The sequence below is a fragment of the Vitis vinifera genome, chromosome 4, assembly GCF_030704535.1.
Source record: "Vitis vinifera cultivar Pinot Noir 40024 chromosome 4, ASM3070453v1".
Classification (NCBI taxonomy): Eukaryota; Viridiplantae; Streptophyta; class Magnoliopsida; order Vitales; family Vitaceae; genus Vitis; species Vitis vinifera.
This window is the reverse complement of record NC_081808.1, coordinates 4,190,380-4,213,643: the sequence shown is the minus strand read 5'-3', so window position 1 is coordinate 4,213,643 and position 23,264 is coordinate 4,190,380. Positions and strand designations below refer to the sequence as shown.

Genomic DNA, 23,264 nt, shown 5'->3' with positions numbered 1-23,264 from the left:
TTATTTTATAAAAAATGATAAGATGAAATTAAAGAAAAAAAGTTATAAAATTTATAATATGTTTTATAATAAGTGATTAGTTAAGTAATTTTTGCTAAATGAAATAAGTAATTTTAATTTTAAGTAGTTTAAAATAATTGTTGTCAAGTATACTTAAAAATGAGTCTCATTACCTTTTCACTTTTTAGATATTAATTTTTTTATCAAAGATATTTAATAAAACTTAATACTTATTACTTAATGATTTAAGTTGAATTATACTTAAATTATTGACTTAAAACTTATTATTTAATTTTTACTTTAAATTTGATCAAATTAATTTAAAATGTGTTGATCTCATGGGGATGTTGTTGTAGCAAACTATAGAAAATCAGAGAAATGTTGTAATAAACTAGAGAATCACGATAATTTTTCATTGTAGTACACCTAAATTAAATTTTGTTAGAGAATCACGATAATTTTTCTTTGTAGTACACCTAAATTAAATTTTGTTATAAAAAGTTATAAATTCTTATCGTAGATCATTTATTTTTATATTTTTTAAAAGAAGTTATATATTTTAAAATAAATTTTATTACAAAATTTTTAAAATTCTAAAAATATTTATTTCTTATAATTTCTCTTTTATTCCATTTTAATTTTCTTTTGTCTTTTTTCAAATGTTTAAAATTTTGTTGCCATTTTCTTTCAAATTTTTTAATAATTTAAATAAAACTAAGAGATAAAAATGAGAATAGTAGTATAAGTGATAATAGTAAGACCAAAAAGTTGAATTTAATCTTGTTTGACTTTTTGTGTGGATTATTTTTAGGTTAAGTTTGAAATGTTGTATCCCATTAGAAGTGGGAATGAGGAATCAATTTTATTTTCATTTATTAATAGTTTGAATTTTTTTAGAATGAGAAAAAAATAATAATAATTAAAATTCCGTTTTGGTTTTCATTAGAATCTATTTGGCCATATGATAAAAAATAAAAAATTATTTAAAAAAATTATATCCCATATTTGGTTGATGATGAGATATGATAAGTTTTTTTATCACTTATTATATCCTATGTTCAACCAAATATGATATGATAAGTGGTGAAATATATTATCCAATCATTTTTTTCATCCTTTTTACATTAGATATATTAATCTTATAGTAAGATATAAGATATGCATGTATCAAAAAATTATTTTTTATCAAATTTATTTTTTTTAATATACTCATTTTACAAAATAAATTTTTTATTATAAATTAAATTTATGATAAAAAAAGAAAAAAAGAAAAAATATTTATAAAATAATATTAATATATGATATATAAAAATTATATATATATATATATATATTAAATAATATAATATAAAAAAATGATTTGTAAAGTTTAAATATTTTAATCATGAATAGTGTTAAACATAACAAAATTTTTATTTTTTAAATAGAAAATATTTGAATGTGATATAATTTTTATTTTAAATATTAAAAATAATATATTTTTTATATTATTACAAATTAAATATAAATATAATATAATATAACATATCTTTTTCTATATACTACCTTAAAATATTATATTCATAGCATATGTATATTCAGGATATCATATCCCATTTGAAATCATATCATATTCAATGGGATATTCATATCATATCATATCCTATCTCGCCGATCAAACATAACCTTAATACGTTGGATTCATTAATGAGTTTTATAAATTTTAAAAATAATATAAAACTCAAATAGTGAATCAATTAATATCATAATGTAGACCCCCATTTGGGGCTCATTTTCTGCAGCTTGCTTTTAGCCAGGTGTCACCATCTGGGGGAAGCCATGTGTCACATTTTGACTAGCTGCTAGAGAATCAGATAGTGGATTTGGAGGACGAATAGGAGAGCGACACCTGTAAAGATGAGGAAGATTCTAGAAGAAGAAGCATGCTTTCTGTTATGAAGGGAGAGCCAGCTGCATGCGAAGAGGAAAGTGGTTCTAGAGGTGGCTGCAGAGATTGTTGGAGGGGCAAATCCGGGAGAGAAAAGAGATATCGCCTAGAAGAGGAAGGTGGCAGAAATCTTTAGAGAAGGAGGAGCTTTTGTTTGGTTTTTTTGGAGAGGTTCCGGGAGGCTGGTTACAGAGGGAGGAGAAAAAGCTGGTTTTGGCGAGAGAGAGAGAAAAGTGAGAGAGACATGAGAGCCTGAGGGGTGATTTTCTTTTAGCTTGAGGTACCGGGGCTGCTGAGGGGATTCCAGGGAGTTTTTCCATGAGAGGAGTAATTTTGGACGGTGAACTTGAGAGAAGGGGAACTTGAGAGAGAAAGAACCAGAGAGAGGTGAGTTTTTGGAGAGCTTAGAGAGAGACATTAGAGCTTTAAGGGAGGAGAGTTTAGCTTGAGAGAATAAGGAACTCAGGCATTTGGAAGACGAGTCTAGGGTAACAAGGAAGAAAAGGAAATTTGAGAGGGCAGTTCCAGGTACGTTTGATGTAGTTTTTTTATCATTTCCACTCATGACTCTGTTTTCTTTGATCTTCTATCTTTTTTTCTATGGTTATCTCTATTTTTCTGGGCATTGGGTGATTGTTCGAGCATGTGATGACGTATTACTTTTCTCTTACATTGTTTATCTGAATATGGCTCACTCCTATGATGGAATTTTGTTGATGCTTTCATCTTGATATTTGTTATGACTTGTCTTGTTGCACCACTGGTTGGAGAACCCTTGATTTCAACATGAAAGGGGATCCCACTATGTCTCTGCTCACCTTTTCTATTGGGTTTTAAGTAAGTTGTGTTTTGTCTTGCTCTCTCACCTCTATTTCCGATGCCTCAACCCATATCTCTGCTCTCTGGTTTATATTTCTGGATCTGCTCTGGATGATCGTTTGCCTGTTCTGACCTGTGCTTGAGAATGAGAGGGTTGTGCGTTAGCTTACTACCTCAAATATGTGACCTTAGTGGACAAGACATATGCCTGGTTTACATCAGCCGCTACTCTAGCTGTTGGGTTTGCCATTGATACAGAAAGCTATATTCTCCTTTGGTGGCAGCGAGAGTAAAACGGGGGAGAGCTTTTGTTTGGTTTTTTTAGGAGAGAGATGAGGATTTTCCTGAGGGGGGATCCCAGAGCTGGAAAAGAGGGAAAAGAGAAGAGAGAGAGAGATTCCTTGAGCTTAGGCGACTACGGATGAAAGGCTTAGAGGAGATTAGCTAGAGCAGAGGAGGAAAGGCTGGTGTGGAGAGCTTCCGGGGGGAGGTTCTCTGAGTTTGAGGAGCATAGCTCAGCTTAAGGAAAACCAGGGAGTGAAGCTTGCTGTAGAGAGAATACCAGTTGAAAAGAAACGGTCTCAGAGAGGAAGAAGAAGGATGGCTTGCTGATTTCTGGCCAACCTAGCTGGAGAGGATTTTCAGGTATGTTTATTGTGGATTTCTCATTCGCTTCTACTGGTAAGTTTTTCTTCTCTTGTTTTTGTTGATTCTTGGATGATTTTTGTTGGTTTGGAGTAAGCATGCTCATATCTCTCTTTCTTTAATGATTTTTGTTGAGGACTTGTTTGGCTCTGTTTCAGTTTCCCCACGGGATATTTGTAACTCTGTTTTGATTTTTGTTTGATACTCATTTGATTTCACTCACCTTCATCTGAGCCCATTGACTGATTTATGACATGAGGCTTGAATGGGTTCATTTTGTTCTTGTTATACGTGCTCTGTTTTGCCATTATCCCCTGTTCTTGGTATCCGTCTATGGTGGGCACCAGTTCTTTCATCCCTGCCCGAGAGAACAAGGAACTACTATGGTAGCAAGCTGGAGGGGAGTATTTCCAGGTTATGGAATCTGAGAAAGCACGCACAGTTGAGCTGATGAGGTTCTTATTGAGTTATGCAAGCAATCCTACTGATTTCTCCAGGGAGGAATGATGGCTACGACTGGGAACTTGTTGAATCCTCCGTTCAGAATCTGTTGAATGAGTTGGCTGAGATGAGTTGTAGAGCTCCAGCATCAGATCTGTCTAGGTCAGTGCAAAAACATCTCAGATAGATATGGACAAACACCAAGACATCTTGGCCAAAATATTGAAATGAAGAGAGGTAACTGGCTTTGCCCAAGATGTAGTTTCCTGAACTTCGCAAGAAACATGAAATGTCTGGGGTGTGAGGAGGTACGGCCAAAGAGATAGCTGACTGGCGGGGAGTGGGAGTGTCCTCAGTGTGATTTCTTAAATTATGGGAAGAATGCGACAGGCTTAAGGTGTGATTGCAAGCGATCAGGAGAAGCCTCATTTGGTCCCACCAACTCCAGGTTAAGTGTGGGATATGGTAATGGTAGATTTGCAAATAAGGTTGATATGGATAGTAGGTTAGCTGACAAATGAAGAGAAGGCAGAGTGGTGGTCCAGTAAAATCTCTCAGTTGAATAGCACCACAGACATGAACAGTGCCATAGGAGATGAGGATTTTCCTGAAATCATGCCATTAAGGAAATGGGTTAACAGGTTTGTTGTCAGCACAAGACACCCTTAAAGTGGAGGTTCTAATAAGACTCTTGACACAAGTGACAGCAAGAGTTTGGATGAGATTCTTAGTCACTCATCTGTTGTTTCTGGGGTAGACAATAACAGCACCACTATTGCATAAAATGCTGGATTGGAGAGTCGTCCTCCATTCTCTGGCTCAGCTTCCTCACAACATGGATGCCCTAAAGGAAACAATTCCAGCTATGCTCCTTTTGTCCCATAACCTGCAGATATGTTTGCCAATAAGTCTCATTATCCAACCTTCATTTTTCCTTAACCCTCTGCTCGTAGCCGATACCTATCTCATCACATCCTCTCATTTTTCCAAGCCCACTGAACCCACTCTTCATTACTCTTCCTCATACATTGAACCCACTCTTCATTTACAGTAGCTAACCCTTTCTTCATAAAAGAATGTCATTGCTCGAAATGCAATCTTTTGAGATCTTTTAGCCATATTGCTGTATGTGAGGGTTCATTTTCCAACCCCTTTGGTTCCCTTTTTCTTTCACAGGCTGGTGCTGAAAACAGTAAATAGGAAGGTGATTTAGAATATGGGTTTCCTACACTTGAAGCATCTGGCAATGCTGGTTGGCATGGTTGATGTGATATTTTCTGATGATTGCATAGCCTGATCAAGTCAGGATTTTGGGTTCTAAATGCATCATACTTTCTGAAAGCTGGAGGTCATTATTGTTATATCAACCGAGGCATGCTATATAGATTTGATCATCCCGGCAGAAGCAATATTTTCCCAGGGAGTGAAGAAACTGCGAGCAAAATACAGTTCATGCTTTTGATACCATATCTGTTGAGATGGAGCAAGTGCCCTCCATAACACAAGTAGACTCAATTGGGTCATTGGCTTTTGTGGTGCCTGATTCTGATGAAGTTATGGCTGAGTTGGATGCTCTGAATGAAGAGTATTTGATGAATCTCAGATAATTCAAGGTTTGACAGGGTCTCATTTAGACGTCAGAGATGCTTCCGTGAAAGGTTTTATTCGATTTAATTTGCAGTTGGAGTGTGACTACGCATCATGGGTGCTTACATATAGGTGCGTTCAATGTACCGATGTAATTGATGTCCTCACTAGGTACTTGGAAATCGACTCCTACCGAGAATGGTTTGCGGAGCGCCACTACACTGGTGAGAATAGGTTTGGATGGAGTTGACTTTGGAACTCTTGAAAAACTGTTTCGCATTATCAAGGAGCAACTAGCTGCATCTCCCTATTGTCTGAGGTGGCCAAATGCTAAGGGAAGCTATCCGTGCACCTGGATGTGATGCTATCCATGTTACAGAAATTGAGACAAGCTTCAATGTGACATCTTCATCCCTGCTATTGATTCATTGGTACTCACCCTCGTGCATGGAGACCATGCAAGCCAGATCACCTTTTCCTATACCCATTTTCTCATTAAACCTCTCTAACCATTCCATCAACCCATTACCTGTTTCCGCCCATGCATGGCTGTCCAAAACTCCTCAGATTCATCCACCCACGCTCATGAGAACATGCAAATCTGGTCATCTCTCTCACACCCATACCCAATACACCTTTCATACCCATTTCTATTATCACCATTCTCTCTCTATACCCTCCATGCATGTCATTCACCCCATCTTGGATACCCATCACCTTCAGCTTAGGACCCATCTTCCATCATTCCATATGAGACCCAGCTTAGACGTGCCGAGAGTCTCGTTCCACGTGTCTCTCTCATTTCGACATCTTTGAATGATGGAAAAGAGGAGGGTTATAGAAGAAAACATAATCATAAAGAGGGCGACTCCAGCGGCTTCATATCCACAACGAGGCCTTTCAATGACTTCAGAAAAGGAACTCCCAAGCAATGAGAAGTTTCTATTGGTATCAATGAGGTTTTCCACATAATCTGGTTCCCACTCCGGTTCGAACATGTCGTCCCTATACCCATTAGAGGAGGTGCATGGCCGCTTTTAGTTGGTGAAACTGTCAGTGGTTTGCTGGTAAAGAAAAGTAGCATGTGGTTGGATGGTACAGCACAGGACCAACACGGCAGGAGAACTACTTCCAATTGCTTCACTTGGACAAGTTGATCAGGTACAGTTTAATCGTGCTGAAGAGGTTGCTAAATCTGTCATTTCTGATGAAACTAAAATAAAAAGGATTGCATTGGAAAGATGTTAACGCATTGAGAGAGAAATGTGCCAAATTCAGCTGTCCTCAAACGACGCCGGCGGCGAAACACCTCCGTCACCTCAGCAATCATCTCCATCTGCTGCTGCCCTAAGCTTCATCTTTCATCAACAAGAACATGATCCAGCATCAGTGTTGACGAGTACAGGCATAATGGGTTTCCTTCGACGTTACTTGGTTGGTTTGTCACAGCTGCACACGCTTCCATGAAGGGAATCCGGGGACTTTGCGAATTCAACCAAAGATCAGTAGCGGCAGCAGCATCATCATCAGTAGCGTCATCAAGCTTGTTCGCGTCCCAAGTGTTTTCCTCTTGTCTAAGATTTGGTGCTGCACTTACACTCCCATAAACCAAACGCTGGTTGCAGAGGAGCAACTTGATCCATCGAAGTCCTCTCAAGTCGTGGTGCTCCATCCCCACCTTCTTTATGCCAAAATCTCTTCAATTTGCATGGCTGATCACTCTAAACTCCAGAAAAGTGCACCACATCGTGACTTTTACAATGTCAGGAAGGCTGATACACGCATTCATCACTCAACGTGCATGAATCAGAAATTTCTTTTGGGGTTTATCTAGTCAAAACTTAAGAAAGAATCTCATGAGACAAGTTAAAGTACGATGATGTGATTGCAGGAAGAGTAAATCAAAGTAAGACTCACCCTATGGGGCAACGTGATTTTTATCCTTCCAGGCTGGCAGAGACTCAACATGATACAGGGTTCTAATCAAAGCTTGCTCTCGTCCAAATACTCAATCCTGTAAACATCCATGGGATCAGTAGTGAAGATAAGAGGAGGTCAGGAATGCAGATGAAAGAAAATCATCATTGAAGTATTGGGTTGAATAGTGGGGTTATCATGAGATCAAGAGGCTTATGGCTTGGTGATAGTAGTTGTGACATGGACAGATGAGGGGATATGAAAGGCCAGATTTGAGAGATGAAGCCTACGTTTCTATCAAGGACTATTTTAATTGATTCCATCAAGGTTCTCACGTGTGAGTTATGGATGGCAATGAATACCTTGATTACGTTGGTTCATGGGATCAACAATCATTGGTTATATTGATGATGGAACGTTGACGGTTTTGGTTGAAGTAATAAAGAAAGGAAAATGCTTTGGTGCCCTCTGCCTTCTAGAGAATGTTCTAACCAAGACAGTTATATTTGTGTTCCCAATGGCAAGCCAGGCCCCACATCACTACTGTCCGGGTTGATGATCATTCAAGCACCCTTTCTCATGGAGTGGCCACTTGTGATCTAACTCCCATCCCATTCCATCATCTTTTGACTTAGAAAATAATCTTCCCAAACACCAATCTTGCATATGGCTTTTCAATATTGTTTTCCAAATAATTTTAACTCCTCCATCTTTCATCTTTAGCTTTTTCTTTAGGTTCCAAAAATCCACTTTTCTAATAAAAATTTGCTGTCACTTTTCTCCCTAACAAGCAAATTTCACAACTCCTCATATTTTCAAAATGTTTTAAAATAAGCTAGAATAAAATTCCGTAATTCCAAGCAAGGGAATTTATGGAATTAATTCATGCAAAAATGAATTGGGTCTTGGTGGGGGCCCTACATATGAGATTCCATGATTGATTGATTTATTTGTCATGCATGATTGATTTACTCTATTCCTTGATATGCGCTTAATTATATATGTTCATTGTTCACTAACCATGTCTCTTGATAGCGCGTTGCCGTTTGCTGATCAGGTACGCATCCACTTTCACTTCAGTTATCCTCTATTGCATATTCTGATACTCATATGTGCATGATTGATTCGAGTATTCATTGATTTTTCATCAATTGTCATGTCAGCTTCATTTTATTAGTAGAGACCCGACTTTAGGGGCTTAGAGGGGTGCTACGGTCTTTACCGTACCTTCCCGATGAGTAACCTGACCCCCGAACCCGATCCGGTTTTTCACAGACCACCTTTTCCAAAATAAGGAGTCACACTTAGGGTTTTTCTTTCTTATTTTGTTTACCCTTTAAAAATAAAACAAAAATAAGTGGCGACTCCAAGTCATTTTTCTTAATCAATAAAAATCAAATTTTCAAATAAAAATCGAGCTCGCCATCGAGTGGAAAACGCATGAGCCGAAATGCGGGGTCCACAAAATGGCGACTCCGCTGGGGATTGTTTAGAGGGTCAAGCTTGAACTTAAAGTGAAGCAAATGTGGCGTTTGGTGAGTGTATCAGTGGGTACTCATCTCTTGATTGCACATTGAGAGTTCCCGAGTTTTCATTTGGGACATTGACATGATTGATCGTATAGGTCTATTATCTTGATTGGGGATTATGATATAGCCAGTTTCTTCATGCTTCATTGATATATTTGTTTGAGATATTTGACATGCTGATTATGATGATTGATTTCTCTTGATAGATATAAGACAAAAGGAATATCCTGTGGTGGGTCTCAAACCTCAAGCCCATCTTGACTGTGAATGAGTTGCTGAACTGAATTTGTGCTTCCATGGCTTCCTTTCTTCTATTAAAATAAACCTTAGAGGGATCTTTCTTTTTCCTTTTCTTCTATTGAAAATAAAGTGAATTTTTAGTTCAGATTATGGAATGTATTGTTCATTTCTGCACATGTCTGTCACTTAATTTCAAACGAGATGTTCTCTCCCCCCACCCCCTTTTATTTTTTATGCCTTGTTTCTTAATCGGCCTTACTTTTACCCATTTAATTAAAATGTTGATGGGGGTAACAATTTGGTTCAAAATATAGGTGGGAGGGAACCTACTTGGGATGTGGTCTAGGTCCACTTTCGTAAATTTTAGTTTAGTACATATTGCTAGCTGAATTTATGTGGAATAAAGCTTGTTCTGGCATCACCATACAATTTCTTTTGCAGTATTGATCATTTGGGCATTTATAATGTCATTGGCTTAGTAGGGAGTAGATGATTTACATGTCCCTCCACTCTTTTTTTTGGGTTTTTCTTTTCTTTTTCTCAACTTTAGGATCATTGAATGCTGCATTCATGTGGTAAGAATAAATTTAATGAAGATGAAGGTGGAAACTGTAATTTGTCTAGAGAAATTGGTTAACCAGAGACATAGTTTCTTTTTTCTCTAGTGCCTGTGGGTGTAGCTAGAATCCGTTAGGTTGATGGTCAGGTCATATAAGACTTAAATTACTGAAGAATATCTGTGTCTCAGTCAATGAGGATGCTCGCAATTCGTTTCACGGACCATCTTCTATATTGGGCAAGTCAATAGTTAAATCAGAGATGATATCTGAATGAAGATGAGGCCTGGACTGTCCTCTTGATTCCTCTACAAGGGATGAAAGGATGAGAAATATTCTAAATTTTTTAATTTTGTTTGTGATGCAGTTTGTGATTCTTCTACTATGATGATGAAGCCGACCGGCAATTTGAGGAACTCTGTTACACCATATGGAAGAGAAGGAGGTATTTTTGTTGTGACTCACCTTGTCATAGGCTGCCTTTTCTTCTTACCATGGAATGTGGCATCTTATACTTTTAGTTATAAAGGAGGAGATCTGGGGAAATCTTTTCAAGAAACTCCCACTTTTAATACTTGGAGCACATTAGAGTTTATACTCCTTTGTTAGGAGAATTTTTGTCTCTCTTCAAAAGGCCTTTATTTTCCATAGTCAGTTATAGTTTCAGGGAACACAGCCTGATTTTAAATATCTGTGATGAGTTGAAAACATCGTCTGATGCTATCCATGTGAATCATGCAGGTTGAGGTGCTAAAAAGACTTGCAGACATCTTCCAGATTCATACTTGTTGATAAACTAATGTTTATGGTTGGATATGGTGCATCCCAATAAGTGTTCACTGAACTTTGATATGTGATATGGCCATCTGTATAAGAGTCTATTGTTTAGTTTTTGTATTTTATATGAAAGTTGTTATTATTTTTTTTTTTTTAAATAAAAAATTAAAAATTAAAAATATTTATTATTAAAATTAAAAATAATTTTGAAAAATAAAAATAGTAAATTATGAGTGACACAATGTTTTCATAATTTTTTTTTAAAATCATAATGTTTTGATTAAAAAACAGGGTTTTTAGAAAATAAAAAATACATTAATAAAAAAAAAAAGGGTTTTTAAAATTATTTTTGAATTTTTAATTTTAAAAACAAAAATTTAGGCTAATATTACCTTTAATTTATTATGTTATTTTTTTTTGGAATTATATTTGGACCTTCCTCAACTCACATTCCCGTCCTTCCCTATTTGACCAAAACGAGCCTTGTATGAAGGGGAATATATATAATTAGTATTTTTATAATTTTTAAATTTGTGACTTTTATAAAATATAATATTTTCATAATCGAACCGGTCATTGAATCGAAAAAGTTATCGATTCATGATTCACTGGTCGGATCGATGATCGAACCAATGACGTCATATATAAAATAATTTTGAAAATTAAAAATAGTAAATTATGAGTGACACAATGTTTTCATATATATATATTTTTAAATCATAATGTTTTGATTAATTTAAATAAAAATCATAAAATTTTAAAAATTACAATTGTAAAATTAAAATAAATAATAATGGAAATAAACTAATAAAGTAAATAAAAATATAAAATATAGAAAAAAAAGTCTAAAATTTTGAATGAAAGACTCATAATATTGCCTTTTTATATTTAAATATTATTTCTTTGTATTAAAACGATACTAAACAAAATAACTTTTCTATATATATATAATTGATATTCTCAATCAATAACATACTTATATGTATATAATTGATATTTTAATTTTATTTTTTTTACTTTAAAGCAATGGAAAGATCAAGATTTTTTTGACACATTTAATGGCCAAATTTAAAATTCATGAAATTATAGCAAAAAATTTAGTCATAAACTTTGACATTTCTACATTAAAACTTTGAAAGTTTCAAAAGTCTAAATTATTGCTTATGGAAAGTTTGAATGTTACAATTTATTTATTAAATTATTGTTTATGACAAATTTCAATATTATGGGTTATGGCCAAAGATGAAAATATCGGTAATCACGAATATATCGGTACTTTGATTTTACGGATATATCGGAGATATATCGGCGGATAGTTTGGAAAAAAATATCGATAAGCCTAAAATTGATCAAAATTTATAAAAATATAAGAAAAACTTCATAAAAATGTAATTAGAAGTATATTGATATTTTTAAGTTGTTTTATTAAATAATTTGATATATATATAATATGATTTATCATATTTGATAATAATATCGTATACATCGATAAAAATATGAATTTTATAAGTGTACATTTTTTATTAAATTATATCTAATATTATGATATTTGATTGTAATATGTCTAATTTTAAAATATATATTAATATTAAAATTATGATCCATTTAATTCAATTGTATTAAACAATATAAAATAAATTATGATATATGTATAATTTTTTGATATTTAATTAATTATTAATGATATTAAAAACATTATGAAGAAAATTATATAATTTTTGTATTTTTGGTAATCAATTAAAAGAAAATTTTGCATTTAATTATAAAATAATAATAATTAATTTGCTCTTTAAAATATTCTTTTAATATTTTCTTCATATAATGAGTTTAACTATATATATGTTTAATGCATATTATATAACTTGGGTGAGTTTGCTCGGATGGTAAGTTGGTTGAACCCCAAACCAAAAACCAAAAGGTTTTTCAGGTACTGTAGCGTATTGACTTTACTGTAGTGGGAAAAATCGCGAGATATCGCCGATTGAGCCGAAAGAAAGTGATAGTGGTGTCATCGTTGGATGGTGGCGACATCATCGAGATTGAGGCGGCATCATCGTCGGGTCACCGGACTGGACTCGGATGGTGGCGACATCATCGGGATGGAGGCGACATCATCGTCAAGTCATCGGACTGGACTCGAAAGAGAGTGACAATGATGCGGAACAGTGAACATGTGGAGAGGGGATGGGTTTAAGGGTCAAAATGACGCTGTTTTTAAGGAGAGGAAACAAAAAAATAAATAAATAAATAAATAAATCTTTTGAACCATTCAATTCATCCAAAATAGGGCAGGTCAACCGGTTCACCAATCCGACTATCGATTTCAACAGTTCAAGGGCAATTCAAATGCTGGCCAATTCAAAGATGCGAACCAGACCGAAATGGTGGCCGATCGATCAATTTTTAAAACCATGATAAAATCTAAATGGAAGACGCATAAAATTAGACTATATTCATTTCTGAATGGCACCACCCTTTTGCCATAAAACCTACCCAACATAATAACTTTGACCAGAATAGAAAAAGCCTACCCAACATAATAACTCTGACCAAAATAGAAAAAACATGACCGACAAAATTAAGAACAATAGACATAAGATAGAGAAAAGTCAGTTGAAGAATACCATAACAACAACAAAAATAGCTATAAGAAGGGGAAGTTAATCGCGATATACGGAGTCGAGAAATTCATGTTTTCCAATAAGAGAAGCAAAAGTTGTTTATGCCTTCATAAACCATATTATAAAATAAAAACATTAAAAAGATAAAAATCAAACTCATAAAATAAGAGATTAGGTATTAATTTAATAATAATGATTATTTATGAACTTACATTTTAATTATTAAAGGTATTTAATAATTAAATAAAAATTAATAAAATAATTAAGAATTGAAAAAAAAAAAAAAATCTACGGGTTCGGGTTTCAACGGATTGTTCACAACTTCAACCAGTTTCAAGTCTGATATTTGTTAGATTTCTAGTCGATCTTAATAGGTTAAAACTCTGGCCAGGCCAATAAGAAGATCGGGGTTGGGCACGTGTTGCAGCAGTGGTTGAGACTCGAGGGTGCGTCCAAAAAGCAAGTGTTGTGAGACGGCAAGTAAAAGAAGTGGCGTGATTGGAGGGTCCAACCCACGTGTTTGAACACTAAGGGCCATCGTTGGCGTCTTTCCCACCCACCTTGAGCTGGCCAACTTCCGAGAAAATTTGCCCAAACACCCCTGCTCTATATATGTAATCACCCTCTCCTCAAAATTTGGGGGAGAGAGAGAGAGAGAGAATGGCCTTCTCTGCTGGTTGCTGCCTAAATCTCTCGCCTCCACCATCTGGGTCCAGCCCATCATCTTCTCGAAGCTCAACTAAAACTGATCAAGTTTCATGGTGAGTCAACCCTCTATCCGCGCATCTTAGCATGTTCACCGCTTATTGCTGCGCATCATAACCCACTTATTTGTTTCAATATTGTTGCTACTTTCCCTTTCGTTCCACTAGTCTGCTAGGTGGTAGCTCAATTTTCTTGGTGAGCCAAAGCTGCCAAACATCGTCTGGTCCATTTTAGCGTGTTCTTGTTGGTTTCTGCTAACATGCACCGCCTGTACTTCAATATCAGCCGACTTGTACTACTTTGTGGTTCTTGTGACCCATATTGTACTTCACATAACAGCATGACATGACCCACCTGTGCTTGTTCTAGCTTTTTGATTTCAAGTTAGGCTGCTTTGAGGTTTCCTGGTCGATCAGCCTTGGCGGCGCTTAATATCATTTGTTCCCATTAACATGCGCCATTTATAGCCTATAATTCATAATATTACACATATTACATTCTTTGTACGACGTTCTTCGAGAGTTTATTTATGTAGAAAAAATTTACCATACTAAGTTATTATAAATGGTATCAAAATTAATTATAATTTAAAAATAAATATTTGTTTAATTTCATAATCCTATTAGTACAACAAAAATATCGTATCTAAATAAGGGTGATTGTGATACCTCATATTGAATATAAAAAAAAATTAATTTTATATATGTATGAGTTTTTTTTTTAATTTTAATTTTGTACATGTATTTTAAAATCATAAAGACCCTCTACATAATTGGAAATTAGTTACTATACTTTGATCAAATTTTGAATAATATTTTTCTAAGCTAATAATTTAATAAAAATGAAATCAAGCCGCATGTTAGGCAAATTTCACCTATTTATTTTAGCCTATCTCATATAAGGGTAACAAAATCTAACATGATTGTACGAATTCAACAGCTTTTCATAAGTTTTGGTTGAGTATAAATAAGTTTAGATCATATTCGTATCGAATTACATTACCCCGTTTAATAAATAAGTCATTTTTATATCAATCTGTGTAATGAATTGATCAATCTGATAATTTTATTACTAAATTAATTATATCTTTAAATTATTTAACCTTTATTTGACTCATTTTAACTTTGTTTTTAAATAAAGAAGTCAATTGACATGTGTAGGATTTAACTCAATTTGATTATTAAATAAGAAGACTTGATTATTAAATGTGTTAAATAGATTATACGACGTGTTATCGATTTAATAATTAAATAATATTTGAGTTTTATCATATTTTCTACATTATTATCATCGGGCTTGTGTTGAATTAGATTACCTAAACTTTGTTATGACACAAAGACAATCCATTAACACGAATTGACACATATGCTTCTCATGTCTTTTCATTAACATGCACCAAAAAAGAGATCACAACAAATATCTTCTAACCCTTTTGGCGCACTTTAGCACAATAATATACATTTTGACTAATGTATACCACTTATGATTCATTTTGACCAGATACTTTCTTTTTCTTTTAATTTTTTGTTCTAACCTTTCATTTTTCTTTTCGGGGTTTTTTCTCCGATAGGCCAAGAAAAGAAAATTCATTGAAGAGCAAATGTGTCGTGGGGTTGACATGCATGATAATAAGCTTAGAAATGTCCAATTTAATGAGTGGTGAAGGGCTGGCCATTGCCCAAGATTTGCAATTAATTGGTGAAAGAAAAGAGGTAACGAGGTGGAGCGACAAGAGAATGTGCCCGCCCTGGCAGCTCAACTCGTTGGAGACAATTGTGCCGGAGAACCTTCCCCGGCCGTCGACTCGCCGGAGATGGGAGTCAGTTGGTCATTCCACAACTGCCCCGGCAGTAAAAATTCTATTTAGAGCTCACACCAAGTCAGATTGTTTTTCCATGTGATGATCAATGCATTGTGTGGTGAAACATTTATTCATGTATACAAATATCTTGAATTATATATAGATGATTGTTATAATGAAAATTTGGTCTCACCATTTTAGTTTTTATTTTTTAAATATAATAGTAAAATTCATAAATTAATTAAGGGTATGTTTTGTTGATTTTTGTTTTTTAAATTAAAAATTTTGAAAATGTTTTTAAAAATCATGTTTGGTACCATGTTTTTATTTTCTGATTGTAAAATTTGATAGTAAAAATTTTTAAAAATAAAAATGTCAATTCTTTAAGACAGACAATCTCGCTTCTAGTCCATATATCTTATTTCTTCTACTCTTATTGAACCTACCATAAATTCAGATATGTTATTTACTCACTTTAATGTACTTTGCTAAACTTGGAATATGTCCAATCTTGTAGAAGTAAAGGTTCACTCGTTTGTTTGCGCCTGTAAACTCGCTTTCTTTGTTTGTTTTTTTAATCGATGAAGTTTTTATTTGATATACCATAAAGATCTTAGTGCCTTTAAAATGGAAGAAAGAGGAGACTCGAAGGACCTTTAGCTTACCAAAGGAGCGCGTTTTGTATGATGTATTAAAGTATGAGAAGGTGCGGAACCTTCAATTATTATAATCCCTAAAGTTTCTAAACAAAAAATCACCAAAAATCATTGAAAATTTATTAAAAAAATTTCCACTTTATTATAGAATTATCAAACTTGGTTTGGTTTCCATTTTTTAAAATCAAACATGTTAAATATTAAAAAAAAAAAAAATCATTTACATTTTTTTCTACACAAACTATGAACTAAGTTGATGCATGCTTTAATTTCTATCTTGAAGCCATGATAAAATTATTATCTCCACGCCTTAATAATATCCTTTCATGAATTTATTAATATTGTTACTTGAATTCATTAAACATAAAATTATATTTAATTAAAATAGAAAAATGAGAGAATTTATTTTAAAAAATAAAAATGAAAACAAAAATTGTGAAGGTCTTGTTTAATAATTGTTTCTTAAAATAGTTTTCTATTTTAAAAAAAAAACATATTTAATAACCTAAAAATAGAAAATATTGTTCTTAAAAATAAAAATGTAGTATTTTTAAACAATATTTTAAATTATTTTCGATATTTTTTTAAAAATGATTATATAAATACCATGAATAATTTAAAATAAAATACTATATATAAAAATTAACTTTAAAAAATATTAAGTATTAATAATATTTTAGATTTTTAAACAAACTTTTCTTTTATAAAGCACTAAATAACAATTTTAAAAACACTTTCCAAATAAAACCTAAATTTATTTTTAAAATATTTAATACTTTATTTAATTAAAAAATTATTTTCAATTTTCCATCCCCGCAATTTGAAAATCATGTTTATCAAATACTTCAAATTTTATTTGGGAGTCTCATTGAATACTCAAAGATAATAAATGTTTTATTAAGGATTAAAAAGAGTTTCATAATGTCTGGAAAAATTAGCATTTAATACAAAAAAAAAAAATTATTGATACTTTCAGACGTAAAAAAAATGAAATTATCCTCATTTTATAAATCTAACCCTCAACTTTTTTTAATCTTAAAAAATATTAATTTTGAATATAAATATTTTTATTTTTTATTTTTTAAATAATCTTTTCTTTTAAAATATATGTAAATAGTAATATATTGAGGGGCATTTATGTTAAAAGTTAATTACTTTTTAAGATAAAAAATTGGAGGAGATTAGATTTACAAATATGGCATCTTTTGATTCCTTCTAATTAATTATTTCACAAAAGAATACACTATCAAACCGGTAATTCCTGATTGTTCTGTAGCCAAACACACTCCATCTATCTTCTCTGTAAATCGGGTTGATCCACAGAAGCACAGACCCGAACCCACGTACGGTGCAGTAATGGCGGGACCATCCAGCTCATGGGCGCACGCACTTGTTCAGATCTCGCCCTATACCTTCTCCGCCATCGGCATCGCCGTCGCCATCGGCGTCTCTGTCTTAGGCGCAGCTTGGTACCACCTGCCCTCTCTCTGCTTTTCTACATCCCGTAATTTCCCTGTTCTGTTTCTTATGAATTTGGATTTTTTTTTGTGAATTTATTTGTTGTTAGGGGAATTTACATAACTGGAAGCAGTCTGATCGGCGCTGCAATTAAAGCCCCACGTATCACTTCCAAGAATCTCATTAGGTAATGGCGAAACCCTAGGTTTTTTTTCCTCCTAATTTTGTTGCTTTGTTTTGACGCTTGCTGGATCTCTGAAAAAACGAGGGAATTGAAAAAAGAAAAAAAAAATAAAAAAGAAAGAAAAAAAAGGAATATAATTTTTACGGTGTTTGTTTGTGATGAAAATGGGAAGGAAAAGAAAATAGGATGGGAATTATGGAAGTATGACGTTTTGACACTCCACGTTGTGTTAAAACAGTGAACAGAGTAGGAAAAAGAGTGGAGGAAAATAAAGTTAGGGCTCAAACTTGTAGATTATTTCCCTTTTCCTTTCCCCCACAGGGAACTAAACTGAGGCTAATTTTTTTTTTTTTTGAAATAAGCAATTTGCATTTCTATCCTTGTTTTGGAAGCCATACTTTTTGAAGTGTGATTTTACTCTGTGTCTATTTCTTCCTGTAGCCAGTTGCAAAATTTTCAGATAACGCTTTTGTTGGTTTAAGTTGAATAGTTTCTTTAATCCGTCAGTTTTCTGAAAAATAATTTCTGAGAAGCTTTGTTTATATTAAAGCTTCAAAAAGTGTCAGGTGATGATGTTGGACATCATATGATATGAAGTGGGTATTGTATTTGTATGTATGCTTGGCATGCATCCAAGCAACAGAAAGAAGATATTGTCGGCTGAAATTTGCTATATTAGTTGCTCCTGTATCCATGCAGTGTGATATGAACACTTAAATTTCATCCTAGAGCAAACAAGTAGATTGGATGACTCCAACAATTTTTAGCTGCCTCAGAATGTCATAACATTGGGAGATTAGTTTGATAATGCACCTGCTACATGGTCTGATAGTTTAACAATGTCACTATGTCTTCACATTTGGGAATTAGTTAGACATAGGTAGCCTAATGCCTGAAAACAAGTCCACATCCGATCTATGTGCCTTAGCTTTTGTACCATAAACCAAAAGAAAAGAAACAGAAAGGAAAATGAGGGAAGGAAAGAAATACTTTCAGTTTTATGCTAGCATAAGAAATATTGTCCAAGGTGGTGAAGCTACCTTCAAAAGGAAGTCCTTCTTGGGATCAGGAGCGGGCTCTTCAGACAGGTGATTGCCCTTGGTAAATGCATATTCAGGACATGATCTCGTTAAACAGCTGTTCTAACCTTCATCATTTCAAAGTTACTATAGTCAATTTCACTAAGACGTGGGACTGGTTGAAGGCTACTTCCATTTCACATGCATGCGTTGTGTGTATCATAAAATCCATGTCAAACCCTGATCATCTACTATTTTGGGTCATTGCAGAATGAAAATGTAAGTCCAGGAACTTATTTCTCTATGCAAATTTTCTTCCTTTAGTCAACTGACCACATCTCATCTTACATGAAATGTTCGTGAAGATTAGGTACATGGTCAAAACCAGCTCCTAGTGCTAATCCCAATTCATTGTGAGAGTAAAAAAAAATACTCCTAAACTATCAGTAGATGTCCTCTAAAGGATGTCATTAAGCATCTGAACAAACCAGTTGCATGACTACAGAAATAATTTGAAGGTATATGGATTTTTCCAGTGCTAATCATTCGGAGTTTGGATGTCCTTTAGGGGTGCCTCTTGATATTGCAATTTTGATCTGATAGCTTATTTCATTTCAGTGTAATCTTCTGTGAAGCTGTTGCTATATATGGTGTCATTGTGGCAATCATCCTACAAACAAAGTTAGAGAGTGTTCCAGCATCCAAAATATATGCACCTGAGTCTCTTAGAGCAGGATATGCAATATTTGCCTCTGGGATTATTGTGGGCTTTGCAAACCTTGTCTGCGGGTTAGTTCCCCATTTAATTTCCAATAAATATCTCTTAGTGGATATGAAATCTATACCTTTTGTATTCTTTTGCTTTCAGAGAGAAAAAAATAACTTTCTTCTGGCACCAGGTTGTGTGTAGGGATAATTGGAAGCAGCTGTGCATTGTCGGATGCCCAAAACTCCTCTCTTTTTGTGAAGATTCTGGTGATTGAAATATTTGGTAGTGCACTGGGATTGTTTGGAGTGATTGTTGGCATAATCATGTCAGCACAGGCAACCTGGCCTGCAGGATCAGCATGATTTGCTATTCTAATCAGTGTGGGGCTATCCAATTTATTCCATTACATGATATATTATGTAGTCCAAATCTGTATGTTGCTATTCTCCTGAACATACAGTATTAGGCATTCGGGTTCTGTTGTGGGATATAATGCTGCCTTTTGTTGATCTTAGGCACTGTTTGTTCCAGTGGAAAAATGTAGTTGAGAGAAGTTTGTTAATACTGAAATCTTACTATGATGTTGTCCAGGGAATTACTGGTTGATTTCCTGCAATAAGCAGAGTTTTTTTGAAACAGCTTGAAGTTTCAAAGACTTTCCGAAGGGAATTAAACTTTACACTAAGACCATGGTTGGAACTCTGGAATAGAGAGTGAGATTGGAGAAACGATTTCATCTCCCATTCATTAATATGTTTGGATTATTTTGAAAATGAGATGTTATGGAAATCAAATCATGTTCTCATTAGGATTTTGATCTGTCTTTTGCATGGCATCATAATTCTCTTCTATTCTCATTCTATTTTTATTTCTATTCCAATGTACCAAATGCACCTTAAGGATGTTTTGGGAAATAAGATGAAACCTACAAAGTTACATATCATATGCATAAAAAAAAAATCTGAAATAATTGAATTACTTTATTCTCTTGCTTTATTACATAATAACATATCAGTAGCTCCTGGCAAGAAATGATAAGAAGTATTCCTAGAAGGATGACAGAAGGAACTACTCAAGAATCAACTATAAAACCGAGCTTGCCAAGAGTAAGCCCCAGTTTCCTCATGGTCGTGCTGGGTATGATTCTATGAATTAAGTGGCAAAGGAATATCAGCAAAGAATGGCATGTTCTTCTGCTGAAGTTCTTCACAGTCCTCCAGACTCGCTGTTTTTGGATCAAAAGGCTTGCGATCAGCAAGGATCAGACCTTGTTTCAAGCGACCCAATCGGCGTGCATGGAGGACTTGCTTTGAAGTGACTGGTAGCCGAGTAGACTGATATTCTTCAAGAGCTGAACTTAAATTTTCCACTCCCCACTTCTCAAGGCATTTACCTAAAACTGCTGCATCCAATACCGACATATTTGTGCTTCTCAGGCCGTGAGGTGTTGTGGGGTGAGCTGCATCTCCAATCAATACCACATTGTCCCAAAAGATTTGTTCTAAAGGGTCACAATCATATATGGCATTCAGGAAAGGCTCCTTCGTTTCTTTCATGACTCTCACCAATTCAGGCGCCCAAGCCATCTCTGCTTCTTGGTGCATCTTCTCGATCATGTCGCTGCTGACTTTCATGGTCACTGACTTCCCCTGATTCCAATTTTCAGGTGAACAATAACCGTCTTTATTTTCAAGCCCAAAAAGCATATTAAGTAAAATAGAATCAGCTCAACCTAAGTATTATGTTTTTTATTGATGGATTATTCGATTAGAAATGATAAAATAATCCTAAATTTGTAAAAATAATCTCTCTCATGTTTGAACTTAATACTTTTGTTTATTTAAGGAGCTCATCTTAGAACTTCTTCCTCTAACAATGTTTTTTATTTTTCAAAAAACTTATTTTCCACTGGCTCGATGAGAAGTCGTGCATGTAAATCACATCTATGTGGTTAAGAGAAACCCGTTATCGATTTGGGATATCACAAAGTCACTGGTGATTAGTGTTCACAACTTGTTTTTGAGGTTTTGGCTAAGTGTCTTGCTTTATGGGATTATTGATCAAACTTTGTTATGTGAGATATTGTGATTGATTTCAGCAACAATATCCCACAATATCCTACAATATCAATGGAGTGTGGGAGAATATTTCTATTTGAAATGCTTTTAGATGAAGCATTTTCGCTATAATTGGTTTTAAGAGAATTACCTATCTAAATAAAACTCCAAAAACATTTTTTATTTTTATTTTTTTACTTTTTAAAAATGCTTTCTAAGTTTTGGCAAAATCCTTATATTTTCTTTAAAATCATTTTTTTTTTAATGGTAGAAGTGTTTTGTAAAAGTTCTGCTAAACAAACGCCCGCGAAACACTGGATCCGAAAGCAGAATCAGAATCAGGTTTAGGTGGCGTTTAGGATTAAAGAAACATGAGAAATGGACTGAGAGCAAGCAATCACCTTCATTTCTGGCTGGGGTTGGTTGACATACCATAACCAATTGATCCTTTTGTTTAGAAGCTCATAAATCCCACTGTGAGTTCCTGATCCAAGATCGAAGTATAAACATTTTCCCAGATCCGGATACGCCCTTCGCATGCCTTGTATGGTTTCTGAGTTCTCATTCTCTGAAAAATCAAGAACTCCTCTCCACGCACAATAACCTGAGTACCTGCAAAACTGCACTCATTCTCATAAGATACCGCAGATCCATTTTCTATTTTGATTGATCGATTGATTGATTCACAAACCTCAACTGAAGGTCAGGAAGAAAATGCTCCCGAATTGCAGAGAGACACCCGTCGGCAGCAACGAGCAAATCCCCAACTGTTTCTATGATTTCCCCTGTTTCAAGAACTTTGCTCTTTACTTTCACACAAGATTTATCATCAGAAATGCTGAAAGAGAGGAAGAGGTGACCCCAGAGGAAAACGTCCTCAGCTAATGCATTATACAAAAGGCCATCGAGATCAGCCCAATGCGCTGCTCTGAAATTCAAGTTCTCGTCTCTTGTAAGCGTGCCCCTGATCTTCTTACCATCGATTGCTTGGTTCTACTAAGAATTCATAAACATTAGCTTATCAATAAACCCTTTTTCAATTAAACCAAAAAAAGTGTTTGACTCCATGGAAAATAAACACTCCAACAACGGGAAAATCAAGATAACCATGGAAAGGGCGAAGAGAGTAGTGTACTTGATCAATGGTGAGGGGTACGGTGGCTTTGCGGAGAGAATCTGGGTCACCCACCCATGACTCGATGAGTCTCTGAGCCAGAGGGTCGAGTCCGAGTCCGGCGCCGGTGGGGCTTCCGGTGGGGGGTGCGCAGGTTTTCTCGAGCACCACCACGTTCCAGCCTGCTAACGTGAGGGCGTGTGCGCAGGACACCCCAGCTATGCTGCCCCCTACAATTATCGCCTTGGGCTTGGGCTGCTTCTCACTCTCCCTCGCCATCTTCGCTACTTTCCCTCTCATCCGCTTGTGACTTGTGAGGTGTAGATTTTTAATAAAAGGCGAGGGTCAATGGCAAGTGTTAACAAATTTTTACGCGACACAATAATATTATAATCGTACCGAAGAAAAAAAAAATGTAAAGGCATGTTTGGTTTTATTACGAAAATAAAAAATAAAAAATAAAAAAATAAATAAATAAAAATATATATATATATATAAAAT

The 23,264-nt window shown here is 34.6% G+C and overlaps 3 protein-coding genes across 3 annotated transcripts; 2 read left to right on the top strand and 1 right to left on the bottom strand.

The window, feature by feature from the left end:
* The first annotated feature begins 13,636 nt into the window (after positions 1–13,636).
* LOC100261242 (protein CHLOROPLAST VESICULATION) lies at positions 13,637–15,748 on the top strand. Its single transcript, XM_002284757.4, has 2 exons — positions 13,637–13,821; positions 15,336–15,748. The coding sequence occupies exons 1-2, from the start codon at positions 13,721–13,723 to the stop codon at positions 15,664–15,666; spliced, it is 432 nt and encodes a 143-aa protein (XP_002284793.1). The 5' UTR covers positions 13,637–13,720; the 3' UTR covers positions 15,667–15,748.
* A 1,662-nt stretch (positions 15,749–17,410) lies between these two features.
* On the top strand, positions 17,411–20,230 carry LOC100266450 (V-type proton ATPase subunit c''1). Its single transcript, XM_010650299.3, has 4 exons — positions 17,411–17,691; positions 17,790–17,867; positions 19,502–19,672; positions 19,783–20,230. Exons 1-4 carry the CDS (start codon positions 17,579–17,581, stop codon positions 19,952–19,954), a joined length of 534 nt encoding a protein of 177 aa, XP_010648601.1. The 5' UTR covers positions 17,411–17,578; the 3' UTR covers positions 19,955–20,230.
* Positions 20,231–20,506: 276 nt separating this feature from the next.
* LOC100244005 (uncharacterized) lies at positions 20,507–23,075 on the bottom strand. The gene is made up of 4 exons (XM_002282206.4): positions 22,785–23,075; positions 22,341–22,642; positions 22,051–22,261; positions 20,507–21,241 (listed from the first exon to the last, which is right to left on the bottom strand). Exons 1-4 carry the CDS (start codon positions 23,061–23,063, stop codon positions 20,738–20,740), a joined length of 1,296 nt encoding a protein of 431 aa, XP_002282242.2. The 5' UTR covers positions 23,064–23,075; the 3' UTR covers positions 20,507–20,737.
* Positions 23,076–23,264: the final 189 nt, after the last annotated feature.

What these genes read in the sequence shown, in the direction of transcription:
- LOC100261242 (XM_002284757.4), top strand. Translation starts at nt 13,721, where the DNA reads ATGGCCTTCTCTGCTGGTTGCTGCCTAAATCTCTCGCCTCCACCATCT. An exon ending in AAAACTGATCAAGTTTCATG is followed by an intron (nt 13,822 to 15,335) that starts GTGAGTCAACCC and finishes TTTCTCCGATAG; the next exon opens with GCCAAGAAAAGAAAATTCAT.
- LOC100266450 (XM_010650299.3), top strand. Translation starts at nt 17,579, where the DNA reads ATGGCGGGACCATCCAGCTCATGGGCGCACGCACTTGTTCAGATCTCG. An exon ending in TCTGTCTTAGGCGCAGCTTG is followed by an intron (nt 17,692 to 17,789) that starts GTACCACCTGCC and finishes ATTTGTTGTTAG; the next exon opens with GGGAATTTACATAACTGGAA. An exon ending in TTTGCAAACCTTGTCTGCGG is followed by an intron (nt 19,673 to 19,782) that starts GTTAGTTCCCCA and finishes TTCTGGCACCAG; the next exon opens with GTTGTGTGTAGGGATAATTG.
- LOC100244005 (XM_002282206.4), bottom strand. Translation starts at nt 23,063, where the DNA reads ATGAGAGGGAAAGTAGCGAAGATGGCGAGGGAGAGTGAGAAGCAGCCC. An exon ending in TACCCCTCACCATTGATCAA is followed by an intron (nt 22,643 to 22,784) that starts GTACACTACTCT and finishes AATTCTTAGTAG; the next exon opens with AACCAAGCAATCGATGGTAA. An exon ending in CTTCCTGACCTTCAGTTGAG is followed by an intron (nt 22,262 to 22,340) that starts GTTTGTGAATCA and finishes GCAGTTTTGCAG; the next exon opens with GTACTCAGGTTATTGTGCGT.